At 40.8% G+C, this 13,792-nt stretch overlaps 1 protein-coding gene across 4 annotated transcripts in view; it reads left to right on the top strand.

Moving 5' to 3' along the window:
- The window catches only part of PLEKHA8 (pleckstrin homology domain containing A8), an 84,277-nt gene that overhangs the window by 39,778 nt on the left and 30,707 nt on the right, over positions 1–13,792 (top strand). For 3 of the 4 annotated variants that reach the window (XM_042969138.1, XM_042969145.1, XM_042969132.1), the window contains exons 10-13: positions 1,703–1,761; positions 2,592–2,722; positions 3,354–3,424; positions 12,938–12,999. In XM_042969138.1, the coding sequence (XP_042825072.1) occupies positions 1,703–1,761; positions 2,592–2,722; positions 3,354–3,424; positions 12,938–12,999 (323 nt within the window). The remainder of the gene's footprint in view (positions 1–1,702; positions 1,762–2,591; positions 2,723–3,353; positions 3,425–12,937; positions 13,000–13,792) is intronic. The other variant, XR_006211813.1, reaches the window with a different exon arrangement.

Consider the following 13,792-nt stretch of genomic DNA (forward strand, 5'->3'; position numbering starts at 1 on the left):
TCTGCCCCTCCCCCGTTCATGCTCTGTCTCTCTCTGTCCCAAAAATAAATAAAAAAAAAAAAAAAAAAAAAAGATTGTTTTGGCAATTCTAGGTCCTTTGCATGTCCATATAAATTTTAACTTTTCAATTTCTATTGGAAAGGATTTTGTTTTTTTGGTTTTTTTTTTTTTTTAATTTTTTTTTTCAACGTTTTTTATTTATTTTGGGACAGAGAGAGACAGAGCATGAACGGGGGAGGGTCAGAGAGAGAGGGAGACACAGAATCGGAAACAGGCTCCAGGCTCCGAGCCATCAGCCCAGAGCCTGACGCGGGGCTCGAACTCACGGACCGCGAGATCGTGACCTGGCTGAAGTCGGACGCTTAACCGACTGCGCCACCCAGGCGCCCCGATTGGAAAGGATTTTGATTAAGATCATATTGAATCTGTAAACCAATTAGGAGGAAATTTACTTCTTAAACAACTTTGAGTCTTCTAATCTGGAAGCATGCTATTTCTCTCCATTTACTTAAGTCTTTATTTTCACAATGTTTTGTATAGTTTTTAGTGTAGATGCTTTATACATTTTGTTAAGAATAAATTTTAGAATTTTATGATTTTTGATGCCATTGTAAAAAGTATTTCATCTTCCAGTTGTTGATTGACAGCATACAGATACAGTTGACTTTTGTGTATTTTACAATATTTTATAATCATGAGTGAGTTAATTTTATAGAATGCATCTTCAGTGTTTATTGACGTTGTATCTTTTTCTCCTGTACTTTTGTTAATAATAGTGAATTACATTGTTTGGATGAATTTAAGTCTACTGTCTTGCTATTTCTATCATCTTGCTGTTTATTTTCTATTTGTTCTATCTGTTCCTTGTTTCTTTTTATTCCCTTCTTAAATTCTAGGCAATCAATTAATTTTTTATTATTCTGTTTTATTTCCTATTTTAGCTTTTTAGCTACCTATCTTTGTCCCTGCCTCTTCCCTTTTTCTTTCTTCCTTCCTTTCTTTTTTTTTTTCTTGGATCAATCAGATGCTTTTTAGAATTCCATTATTTTTTTCTCTTCTGGCTTTTTACCTCTACCCTTCGTTATTTTTTTAGCTGCTCCTGTCCCACAGAAATATTCGAACCACATACATGATTTTAAATTTTCTGGCAGACACATTAAAATAGTAAAACAAAACAAGTGAACTGATTTTTTAAACTAATTTTAATATATTTTATATAATTTAGTGTATCCAAAATATTATCTTAACTTGTAATCAATATAAAGAAATGGCTAATGAGATATTTTGCCTTCTTTTTTTGATACTGAGTCTTTGAAATCTAGTATTTTATACTTCTAGTACATTTCAAGTTGGAATAGCTACATTGCAAGTGATAGGTGGCCACATATTTAGTGGCTGCCACATTGGACAATGCAGCCGTAAAGATTACAATATGCATTGTGAACATATAAGATTATCCTCACTTGACACTTACTTAGGACCTTATTATAGTTACCCCGGAATGGTGAGTAATAGAAAAAAGTGATGATAGTATCCTAGAAGCCTTTGAAACTTATGTTTGGAAAATGATTTAAAAGCAAAAAAAAAAAAAAAAAAAAAAAAATTGGGGGGAAAAAAACATGCTAAATTTTGTCACTGTAAAAAAATACTTTCCACTTGAAATCGTTGCTTTTTTAAAGATGTTTTCAATCTTTTCTTCTAGACAAACTTGGCCCTACGGTGTTTGCTCCTGTTAAAATGGATCTTGTTGGAAATATTAAGGTGAGTGTACAAGCTTGTCTCTACAGAGACCATATCATATATTTGGAGGGAGTAGTGCAAGAAATCTCATTCAGAAACACATGATTGTTGACTTTATACTCAAGATGAAAAGTACAGGCCAGCTGTGAGAAAGGTTCTGAGGCAGAAAAAAAATACTTTAGAAACAGTATTTTTAGAACCTTGAGACTATTTAATTCTAGCTTAAGCCTCATGAGAATTCTCAAACAAAGGAGTGCCTGGGTGGCTCAGTGGGTTGAGCATAGGACTCTTGATTTCAATTCAGGTCATGGGATCAAGCCCCGCATCAGGCTCTGCACTGGGCATGGAGCCTGCTTAATTTTACTCTCTCTCTCAGGGTGCCTGGGTGCTCAGTCGGTTAAGCGTCCTACTCTTGGTTTTGGCTCAGGTCATGATCTCATGGTTCGTGGGTTCGAGCCCCACATTAGACTCTGCACTGACAGTGGAACCTGCTCGAGGTTCTCTGTCTCCCTCTCTCTCTCTGCCCGTCTCCTGTTTGTTGTCTGTCTCTCTCTCTCTCAAAATAAATATTTTTTTAAAAAAAGATTCTTTCTCTCTCTCCCTCTACCCCTCTCTCCTGCTCTCATTTTTTCTCTCTCTCAAATAAAAAAAAAAAAAAATTTAAATAAAAGAAACAGAATTCTCAACTAAAACATAGTACCTTGAGAACATAAGGAAAAAGGTAATAGAGGCTTAATTTGTTTTGATTTCTTAGAGGCCTGCTTGACAAGTTTATGCATCTCCATGTTATACTGATTTACTTGATAACTTTAGCATTTTTAACTTAGATTGTTTCCCTGCTTTTCCTGCAGAAAGTAAATCAGAAGTATATAACCAACAAGGAAGAGTTCACCACCCTCCAGAAGATAGTGCTGCATGAAGTGGAGGCAGACGTAGCCCAGGTTAGGAACTCAGCTACAGAAGCCCTGTTGTGGCTGAAGAGGTGAGGCAGCTGGGATGGGGCAGCAGTTGAAATCCAGCTCAGTTGAGATGCTACCAGCAAAAAAAGTGCCCTGCAAAGACTGCTTCTGAGTGGGGGATCTAACCCAGTAGCCTTCTCTAGAAGGCCTGATGAAGAGAGCACCAGCTCTTTTTTGTCCTTCTCTTCTGATGATGATAAACATTGTTAATATTAACAGTATATGTAAGATAGGAATCTTAAAGGGTGATAGACTTGACTGGTTCTCTTTAAGTCAGTGGGTCACAAACTTTGGCAGCATCCAAGTCACCTGGAGGGCTTTCTTCAAAATGCGGATTGCTCCAGTCCAAACTCAGACTTTCTGACTCATTAAGCCTAGAAATGGGGGCCCAGAACTAGCATTTGCAACAAGTTCCTAGGCAGTACTGAAGCCACTGGTCCTGGGACTACATTTTGGAAACCACTGTTTACGTATATCAGATGAGAAGGGTCTAGAACAAACTAAAGGGAAATGACAGGGAAGAAAGGACTGCCATGTAACTTGACCTCTGTTGCTGTGTCCAAGATTTTGAAGAAGCTGGTATCTGCCATTTCTTTATACTCATTCAACATAGTGGACGTTGAAAATAATATTTCTTCCTCTCTTTTGTTTTAGGGGTCTCAAATTTTTGAAAGGATTTTTGACAGAAGTGAAAAATGGAGAAAAGGATATCCAGACAGCCTTGAGTAAGTGTCCTTTACATTTTGATTGATCCACTGAATAGGATATGGAATGGAGACCCCTAGAGGAGGAGACTGGGAATAGGGGAAATTTCTGCTTTTCCAGATTTCATTTGGTTTCTTTTCTATTTCATTGTTATTATTGTCTGTTTCTTATATGCTCTGTTACAAAAAAAAAAAAAAAGAACCCATGAGATTGTGACCTGGTAATCTAGATCTGGCTTATTAAAAATCAGTATATCTTAAAGAAGAGCTGAATCAATGCAGAGCCATCTCTTAATAGGAAAGCGTAATATTTTCAAGAAGTGATTTCCTCCTAATCTTCAAATACAGTGTAGTTCTATAAAATCAATATCCCCAGAGAAGCTAGTTTTGGAGACCATAACAGAGAGGGCTTGGGGAATTTGCTCTGGAGTGAAATGAAAGATGGGTAGTTGTCGTCGTCGTCGTCATCATCATCATCATCATCATCTTCTTCTTCTTATAGTCCTCAAATGCCTCGTGTTCGTAGTGATAGACCTGAGACTAAGATGAAGGCCTTGGTCAAAGGAGGCCATCCTGTGTCTCTAGCATCTTAATGCAGTGGCTGAATATTGTAGGCGCCTAGTAAACATTGGGTGGGTGGGTAGATAAGTGGTGGATCTATCAGATTAGTTTTGGAAAACACTAACGACTCGGAAGCATCCTTATAGTGTTCCTGAGAGAGTGACTGAACTCTCACTCTCAGCCTAAAGGAAGTTCTCCCAGCGTCAGCCTTGAGGCATGAGGGGTGGGGAGTGGGGATTGAAATTCCATCTTACTTTGAAGCGCTATATTATTTTGATGTAGAGGAGTATGTGGTCAAGCTCTAAGTAGCCATGATTATAAATAATGAAATGAGTGTATTAGATGCTTCTGTTTGGGAAAGGGAGCCAGTATTCCCTGCAACGTTTTGTCAGTGTCAGGCGTGAGCTCTTCCTTCTGTTCATCTTCCCTCTGGGCCATGAGTCCTGAGGGATTCTGCCCTCCGTGTGATTTTCTGAGGCCTTCCTATCTAGAAACTTGCTAATGTGCCATGAAACAAAAAAAGCTGGGTTTTTTGTAACACTTTATGAAGAATTTAGACAACTTAATCCTCATATCAATCCATTTTACAGGTACCCCAAATTCTGAGAAATTAAAATACATGCTAAGGCCACAAAAGATCTGGAAGCAGAATCACTTTGGGCCCCCTGCCTCAAAAGTCTTCATTTCTCCCACAAAAGGTCTTCTCCACCAACCCTGGGCTACCTGCATTTTCTGGGCTTCTCCTATATCCCTGAATTCTAGGACAGTCTGCGGTATTCTCCCCTATGTGTCCTGATTTCAGTAGTAAAAGTATATTCACCATAGCAATTAGTGCTCCCGAATCAGTATCCTCAAACTTTACGACTTTTGGAAAAATTAAGATCTTGGGCTCTCTGGATCCCACCACTTGATAGCACCACTTTGGCAATTTATTAACCTGTTTCTCGGTTTCCTCATCGATAAAATGGGGATGATGATACCATGTCCCTAAAAACGTTGTCGTAATGATTAAACAGGTTCATGCATATAAAAAGATTAGAAAAGTGGCACATAATAAACACTTAATAGAAAATAGCTTCTCTTGTTTATATTTTCATCATCATGACGTATGAAGTTGATAACCTGCCAGAAAATGGGGCTTATTTGTCCCAAATCAGAAATGAAAACTTTACAAAGCTCTGGTGCCAAACCAGAAATTTCTCTCTATGCGAACTTCCTAGCGTGGAAATTTCACACTTGTAGGTTCCTCCACTGCAGGAAATACAGAAGCTGTAGGATTCAGCAGTGTGCCTGGTGGGCTCCACCTGTCACATGATGCTGTTGCTGTGTTGTGGCTGTCTGTGGTGGGGGGGGAGGGGGAGTGCTAGCCTCCTTCAGCCCCCTCCTGGAGGCGGAAGAGAACTGCTTACAGGACACACAAGTGAAAACAGAGAAGCTTGGCCCCCTGGAGGTAGGGAGGAAGTCGAGGATATCCCCCTTTCTGCCCGACCTCCCGCCCCTGAATCTGCCCTTTTTCTCCCCTACTTTTTACTTGATTTGGAATCTGGGCCGTCCCAAAGAGAGGGCAACCTAGAAAGGGAAATGCTGCTTCAAAACCAAAGTAAGTTTTTCCTTCCCTCTCTTCCCCTTCAGCACGGTTTTCAATGGGAAGGAAAAGAGGGCTGTAAATTTGAGACTTTCCTTCTGATGTTCAAGGTGGTTTCAGAAGTCTTCATGATTTAAATCCTATTTTTGCTTGTAGGAATTCCCTAGTTTCCTGCTGCTGTTCAGTATGAAGAGAAAGTTCCTCTAAGCAGCCCACTCTCCCCTCTAGATGCAGACGCAGCAAGCTCTGAGCAAACAAATAGTTTTATAACAAGGGTTCACACACTAGCTACTTTGAGCCAACAGGCTCCTTGATGCAAATTTCTTCTGGGCTAACCGCGTCTCTTCTCATTTTGAAAGCATTACCTTTATAAGTAGAACTGATATCTTGTCTGAAATTTAGGAATATAGGTAAAAGAGAGGGTATATGCCTATATTTGTATAAGCAAATTAGCTTCCATGTTTTAAGTTCTAAAATTGAATGTGAATCATTGTAGTAACAGTTGCTATTTACAGAGCACACAGTGTAGGAATGGCACCAGGTTCTTGATAAACATTTCATTTAATCTTCCAGTACTCCTTTTGTACAGTGAGTAAACTGAGGTCTAGAGAGGAAAAGTACCTTCCCTAAGGTCTCCAGTCTAGATCAGTGGTTCTCAAAGTGGTCCCAGGAGAGCATCTTCATCACCTGCAAACTTAGTAGAAATGCAGACTACCAGGCCCCACCCACACCTGCTGACAGCAACTCCAGGGACACGGGGCATGTAGCAAGTCCTTCGGGTGATTCTAATCCATGATAAAGTTTGGGACCCACTCATCTAGAGCTAGGACGTTGAAGGTACCTGTCACTAGGCTACATTTTGATTATTTGAGAATTTTGATTGCATCTGAATGATTAACAAATAAACTGAAATAAAAGTGCTGAAATTAGTGCCATAGCACTAATCAGTTAATTTTGCCTCCTTTTCGTGATAGTTAGCTAGTTGTCCAATGACAGGAAAGTTTTCCTAATCTAGAAACAGCAAGATAGTAGGGATAAATTACGGATAAATCTTGACTAGTACTCCCAAATTTGAAAACACTGCTTAAGACAGGTTTTGAGGTAAATGTTCATAAAACTTATATGATCTCAGTGGTCTTAAAAATGGGGGGTGATACAGGGGCGTCTGGGTGGCTCAGTCAGTGGGCGTCCAACTTAAGCTCAGGTCATGATCTCACAGCTTGTGAGTTTGAGCCCCGTGTCAGGCTCTGTGCTGACAGCTCAGAGCCTGGAGCCTGCTTCAGATTCTGTCTCCTTCTCTCTCTGTGCCCCCCCCCCAACTTGTGCTCTGTCTGTCTCTCTCTCTCTCAAAAATAAACATTAAAAAAAATTAAAAAAAAAAAAGAAAGAAAGAAAATGGGGGTGGGGGTGATATACATAAAATCCTAAATGACGCAGTGGAAGCCTTGACATGTATTAACTCTCTGGAGAATGTAAGTATAGTCATTATATTGCTGAAGTTCTGTGACCTAGACTGAGTATCCAGCATCTGGAGGCCTTAGGCTTTATACTGCCTCCTTTTGCATTTGAACCATTACTTGGATTTCCTGTCATAATGATCAGAGTGGATGGTCTCATGTCAAGGGCTGTTCTTGAACCCATAGATGTCCTATGGCATTCTCTAGAGTTCATTCTAAGGGAAGAGTTAGGTCCACTAGGCAGATGTGTTGAATGGTCCACCCTATAGCTGAACCCCTCCATTCGCAGATGCCACATCAAAATGAGCTTTTGGAAAGCCTTCTTGTAAGTAGAAGGCAGAAAAGTTGCTCTGGCATTCCTGCACCATTATACTAAATGTTATATGCTCTGCACTGTCCCCTAAACGGGATAGCATATTGCCACATCCCTCACCCTGGGATGATTCCATCAATGTCAGGTAGACATTGACCCAGAATAAAAACTTTAATAGGGTGCTCAGTTGTGTGTTTAATGTGAAAGGCTTTTACAGGCAAGAAGAGCTGTGTGAGAGAGCTAAAGTCGGAACTCATGATCTGATATTTAGCACCAAATCATAACTTGACTAGTTATTCTGAAAATACCGTGAAATAGGAATCAAATCCTGCCCTCTCCCAAACTACTCACAGCCTGTGCCTTTCTTGAATGGCAGGCTTGGCTTACAATGCATGTTTTTGTCTTCATAATGCCTAGAGTTAACAAGGGGTAACTCTGGGGACTTGTTTCACTTCTGTCCATTTGACTTTCCTTCATACATTCATTTTGTCTGAGGCTTGGTCACTATAAAGAATTCAGTACTCTCCTAGTAGCTCAGTTTTTTGTTGTTTATTTTTTGTTTTATCATAAATATTTCAGACATTTCACAAATATCTACCATTTGACCAAATATATAAAATAGTTCAATAGTGTACCCATGTATCCGTTGACCCCACTAGTCCTTATATTCTCCAGAGAAGATCTTCACCCTGAATTTGCTATTTATGGTCATGCGTTTTTATAATTTTTCTGTACATTTATGTGTCTATAAATAGTATCAAGGATTGTACTGCAAGTGTTAAACTCATATACTGTACATTGTATACAAATTCATTCAGTATTATTTTTCAGATTTATTCACTTTCCAACCTCTCTTGGTTCCTGATTCTTGCCAAGCACTGGCTAGCATGGTCCATTTGCAGAGCTAAGATGATTGTCATCTCTTAAACTCAGTGAATGATTGATTCCACCTTTCCCAGCTTTGCTTATATACTTTTTGCGATCTTTCTTAAAACTTAGATTTGCATTTCTCCTTTGTCTTCTTTACAACCCAAAGTAACTTGACAAATTCTTAACCAGTTACAGATTGACAGTAGAGAAACTGTCATACTCAGTTCCTGGACAGAACAGTGTGTACCAACAGTAAGGGAAAAGTTGTTCTCTCTCGCATGCTATAACAGGTTTAGGCAAAATCAATCACTAAATACCTCAGCAAATTTCTGGAGCACCTGGCTGGCTCAGTCAGTGGAGCATGCGACTCTTGATCTCAGAGTTCTAGGTTTGAACCCCACACTGGGTGTAGAGATTACTTAAAAATAAAATCTTTTATTATTTTTTAAAATATTTACTTTGAGAGAGAGAGCACAAGCAGGGGAGGGGCAGAGAATGAGAGGGAGACACAGAATCCGAAGCAGGCTCCAGGCTCTGAGCTGTCAGCACAGAGCCCGATACAGGGCTTGAACTCACAACCTTACCTGAGTCGAGGTCGAACTCTTAACCGACTGAGCCACCCAGGCACCCCAAAAATAAAATCTTTTAGAAAAGTAAAAATAAGTAAACGCCTCGGCAAGTTTCTGAGTTACCAGTAAAGAAATCGGATTTATTTTATTTCCATAAACAGAATAAGGTTCTGATTCTTGCTGGAAAAAGGACATTTTTTATTTTCATTATTTTGTTTCACAAAGAGTACACATTAGTTTTTTAGCAGAATGGTTTAATGTGACAAGAAGAATGCCCCAGTTCTCATTGCTTTTAGCGTTGTGATCTTGGACAAATCACCATCTCTCCGGGTCTTCTGTTTCTTCTTTTGTAAAAGGAAAAGAATTGGGCAAGGTGATTGTCATGGCTTCCTACTCAGAAATTTTGACTCAGTCTCTGAGGAACTGACACATCTCAAAGATCTGGGAGAAGGGGATCATTTATGTCTCTCAGAGGCCAAAAATACTTCCAGGTTATAGAACATGCATTATGATAATGAATGGATATTACAGTGAAGATTAATGTGTTTCATTATCTAATCTTCTCTAGGTAACCAAAATAGGTCAGGCTTAGACTTCATTTTATTTTAATGTAGCCTCACGTGGCAGGGATATTTGCAGCCCTAGAAGTCAGCTAAGGACTTTGGCAAGACTTTTTTTTTTTTTTTTTTTTTTTTTAACGAATTTTCTTTCATTTGTTGGTTTTAAATTGCAATAGTGTTCTTCCCGGACCTGGGAAGGGACCCAGCCCAGATTCTCTGGTTCCTTCTTCTCCTGTTAGACTAGCCGGCCCACATTTTACCCAGCGGCAGAGCTCTTCTCTGGCAAGGTGTGGGCACAGCGAGGCAACTGCCTCCAGAAGGGCTGGGCGGGAGGACACAGATCATGCTGCTGTGCACGAACACTCCCCCGTCCTGAGCCCAGACCGCCCACGTTATTGGGACTCATGGCACCCGTGTTTTCCTGCTGTCCGAAGGAAGGTGGCACGAAGTCGAGTTTCTGGGCTTTTTTAAATGGTTGACTCAAGTAGCAAAGCGTAGGAAAGGTGTAAGCCCGTGAGGTTGGCATAGCACTGGATCCCGAGCCTTTGTAAACAGGCAGTTTGTCCAGCCAGGAGTGCTTTGGAGCCCAAGACTGAGGACCAAGACGGCTGTGTTTGTGGCCTAGCATAACGAAGTGTAAATGTCACCTTGTTACTTCCCTGACCACAATTCCAAATCAGAATGGTCACGACTGTTAGGAGAAAATAACACAGTCTGTATAGAAAAAAAGACTAAGAGAGTGAACCCCCCCAGAATGCCCACTGTGGTTATCTCTGGGAGGCATGATTATAGGTTTCTTTAGTTCCCTCCTTTGGGTGTTTTCCTTCTTTTCAACAATGAGCATGAGTTACTTGTGAAATTAGAAACAAGCAGTTAAGTGTTATATTTTTTTAGAAGTGCCACTGTGCCTCCAGTGGGAAATCCAGAATCCTTGGCACGGCATGTAAAGGCCCTCACCCTTCGGCCCCAGTGATCTTCAGCCCCAGCGAACTGCTCCCCTGTGCACAGTATGCCACCATCCCTCACAGTTCCTTGGTGCTCCCTGCGGCCCCAGCCGCCACCCTTCCCTCTGCCCTCGCCAGCTTTTGGGACTCCTTTGGAGAATTCCTTGTCTACATGCCCACAGGCTGGGTTCGTTTCTCTCTCTTCTCTGTGTTCCTACAGAAAGAACTGAACACAGATCTTTACTATAGCAGTTGGCAGTTTACATAATAACTCTGTCAAATGGCTGGCTCTCATAAGTCCGGTAACTTCCTGAGGGCCGTGGACTGACTGATTTTAAATCACCTAAGGATTTCCCCTGCCTTGCCCAGTGGGCATTGGTAGACCCTCATCCCATCGTGGACATCCACTGGCAGAGTTGAACATCGTTGAATTCCGTCTGTTTATTCATAATGGCATTTAATTCTTCACCTGGATTAAGATCACAAGAACTGAAGTGTTCCCAGTATCCTACCCCTGTGACTCACCTCAGGATGGAGCACCCGCGGACCTGTCCGCTGACTTGCCAGGCCGAATGGCTCCTTGGAAAGGACGGCTGGAAAGTTGTTATCTTCCTGATGTACCTCAGAGGCTGTGCCTGGTATTTTCTGCCCGTCTGCACTGTACATTTAGCAGGCCAGCAACCCTTCCTTCACTAAAGCCTCATAGACCATCTGCAATGTCCCTGATACCATCTGTCCCCTTAGGGAATCAGATTTTAAGAGTGGCTGAGATTGAAGACTTGTATCTGTGAAAATGCCCTAAGTCTATTCAGACTGTTCCCCGAAAAAAACCAAAATTAATCTTCTGTTCTCCTGTAGACTGCTCACAAGAGTCTTCTTCATACCTGAATTCAGTAATTCTTTATCATTTCTGCTTTAGCTTTACCAGCCGGGGTGCTGGCATTTCCACCTGTTCCTAAAACTTCAGATAACCAGAGAAATCTATCAGATTTCAAATGTACAGTCTTTTATGTCAAATATAAATTGTACTTTATGCAAACTTGAATTATATAAAATTGATAGTAATATATGCTACAAGTATTAAGAAAGGCTCATGCAAGTTTTAAAAATAAAAGTTGACACGAATTACATAATTTCAAGGCTAGAGGGCTTGAGTAAATTGTAAGATGCATTTAAGCTACAGCCACATGGCAGCACTGTTTTGGCCAGTAAAATGCAGATACCTGATATCCTTTGGCAGGATTCTGTGAACCATACTGCTGTTGACCACATGAAATGGTGGTTGTGGCCTTGGTGTCTATTTTTGCATTATTTTAACATCTGCTCTTACTATAATTTGAAACATTTTTACATCCTATTGTAATGTCACCTAAACATTGATTAAATGGCGGTAGTACTTGTATCAGTCCGGAAACTAGCTCATGGAAATAAATAAGTGTGGGATAAAGCTTAGGTATGATAAAACATGCGGAATAAGGTCAGACAACCCCCGTGACCCCCTGTGCTGTCATTTAGGAATGAGTAAGTACTGTGAGCACTGGAGACGCTGCTCAGAAATGAAACAGAGCGTTAATGTAAGTGCACTGTGATGACATAGACCTGTGCCTCCCGAGAATGCACTAATTCCTGTGGAAGGATCTGTTTTGAATTTTGCGTATATTATTCAAAGCCTTCAGGAACACATCCCTTGAACAACATGCAGTCATTTTGTTCTTCAGATTTTTTTGTAATTAAAATTATTATATGCAAGTTTTTAAACCCCATTTTCAAACACATTGGGACAAAATTCATAGGTTTCTATCTTTAAAGTCTTAAATGTGAATGACTTTTACTAATAGGTCTCACCAAGTACTTTATAACTAGCTTAGTAACTTCAAGCCATTCTTTCCACAGTAGCTTTAAAGGTTTCTAGGCTTGATACTGCATATCCAAGGTCATAGGGACATCTAGAACAAACATTTGACATCCCAGAATAGAATGTTAGAATTGAAAAGAAACTCAGAGGTTACAAAGAGGGAAACAGAGAGGACAGCTAAGGGACTGGCTCAGGGTCACACAACATTCAGAGAACTGCATTTTTATATTCTTTTTTTTTTTTTTAACATTTATTATTTATATTTGAGAGACAGAGACAACATGAGCAGGGCAGGGAGGGGAGAGCAGAGAGACAGGGAGACACAGAATCCCAAGCAGGCTCCAGGCCCTGAGCTGTCAGCACAGAGCCTGACGCGGGGCTCAAACCCGCGAACCGTGAGATCACGACCTGACCCGAAGTTGGACACTTAACTAACGGAGCCACCCAGGTGCCCCTGCATTTTTGTATTCTTACAGTGTATTTCTATTTATATTTAGTGTAGCTTTTCCAGTATCCTCTCCGCACGTTTATTTCCTGATATGTATGGGACTTTTCCCACCATGAAAATAAAATGAAGTTCAGATACATTTGCCCAAGGGAAGAGTGGAACTATCTGTGTTTCTTAGGGAAAAAAAAAAATTGTGTAAGGCTTTTTTCCTACTCAAGACTCTTGGGATACACAATCTTGTAATTAGACTTTTTTCATCAGCTTGTAATACTAACAGTATCATGCTACCGTGTACATTAGAAAGGACGTGATACAAACAGCACATCAAATTCTGGTGAAATTGTGGTTCATGGCGTTTTTCTTCTTTTCAAGATAACGCATATGGTAAAACATTACGGCAGCACCACGGCTGGGTAGTTCGAGGGGTTTTTGCGGTAAGTGATCCTGCCTTCTATGTTATGACGGTCACAGCAGGGTGGTGTGTGTGTGTGTGTGTGTGTGTGTGTGTGTGTGCATGCGCGTGTAGCATTTCTATTTGCTTTGTTCTCAAGAATAGGAACATAATGTTGCCTATTTAAGTCTACGTAGATCTTTTTTTGTGTGTAGATGTTGGGAAAAAAAAAAGCGTCTGGAATAAAGAAGACTGTTACCATGCTTTCCCCTGTCCACCTCCAATGACATTGTGGGAATTTGCCACAGAAGTGGTTGCCTTTCTGATAAGGTAGTAAAGGGTATCCGTGCAGGGGTAGGCAGGAAGCTGCCAAATACTCACCAACGATGGGAGATGAGTGGGGCCTTCAAGCTCATAGCTCCCTCTGCTGCCCATTGTATTCCATCCTGTTAATTCTAAGATTTTAATGGATTTTTCTTGCATTTAGTTGGATTTCGTCTTTGACTAATTGTCTAATTGGGTGTGCCAGCAGCTAGGGCTTCTCAGACCATTCTTTTCATTGTTGGAGACGTTTGTCCTTGTGTGTTTGGGCTCCTGTTACTCCGCCACTCCTTCCTTGCCAGCATGTTGACCGAAGAACACACGCCTGGAAATCGTAGTCCCCTGGACAAATCACTTAGCCTGCTTTTGTAAAATAGCAGGAGTAGATGGATGGCCCCTTTATGTCCTCAGTAATGCTCTGTGATTCTGCCATCTGAGGAGAGGTCAGCCTTAGTCAGGGACAGCTGTGAAAAGGCAGAGTGCCGTGTGGTGGTTCACGAGCAGACACGTTAGCT

The sequence above is a fragment of the Panthera tigris genome, chromosome A2 (assembly GCF_018350195.1).
Source record: "Panthera tigris isolate Pti1 chromosome A2, P.tigris_Pti1_mat1.1, whole genome shotgun sequence".
Classification (NCBI taxonomy): domain Eukaryota; kingdom Metazoa; phylum Chordata; class Mammalia; order Carnivora; family Felidae; genus Panthera; species Panthera tigris.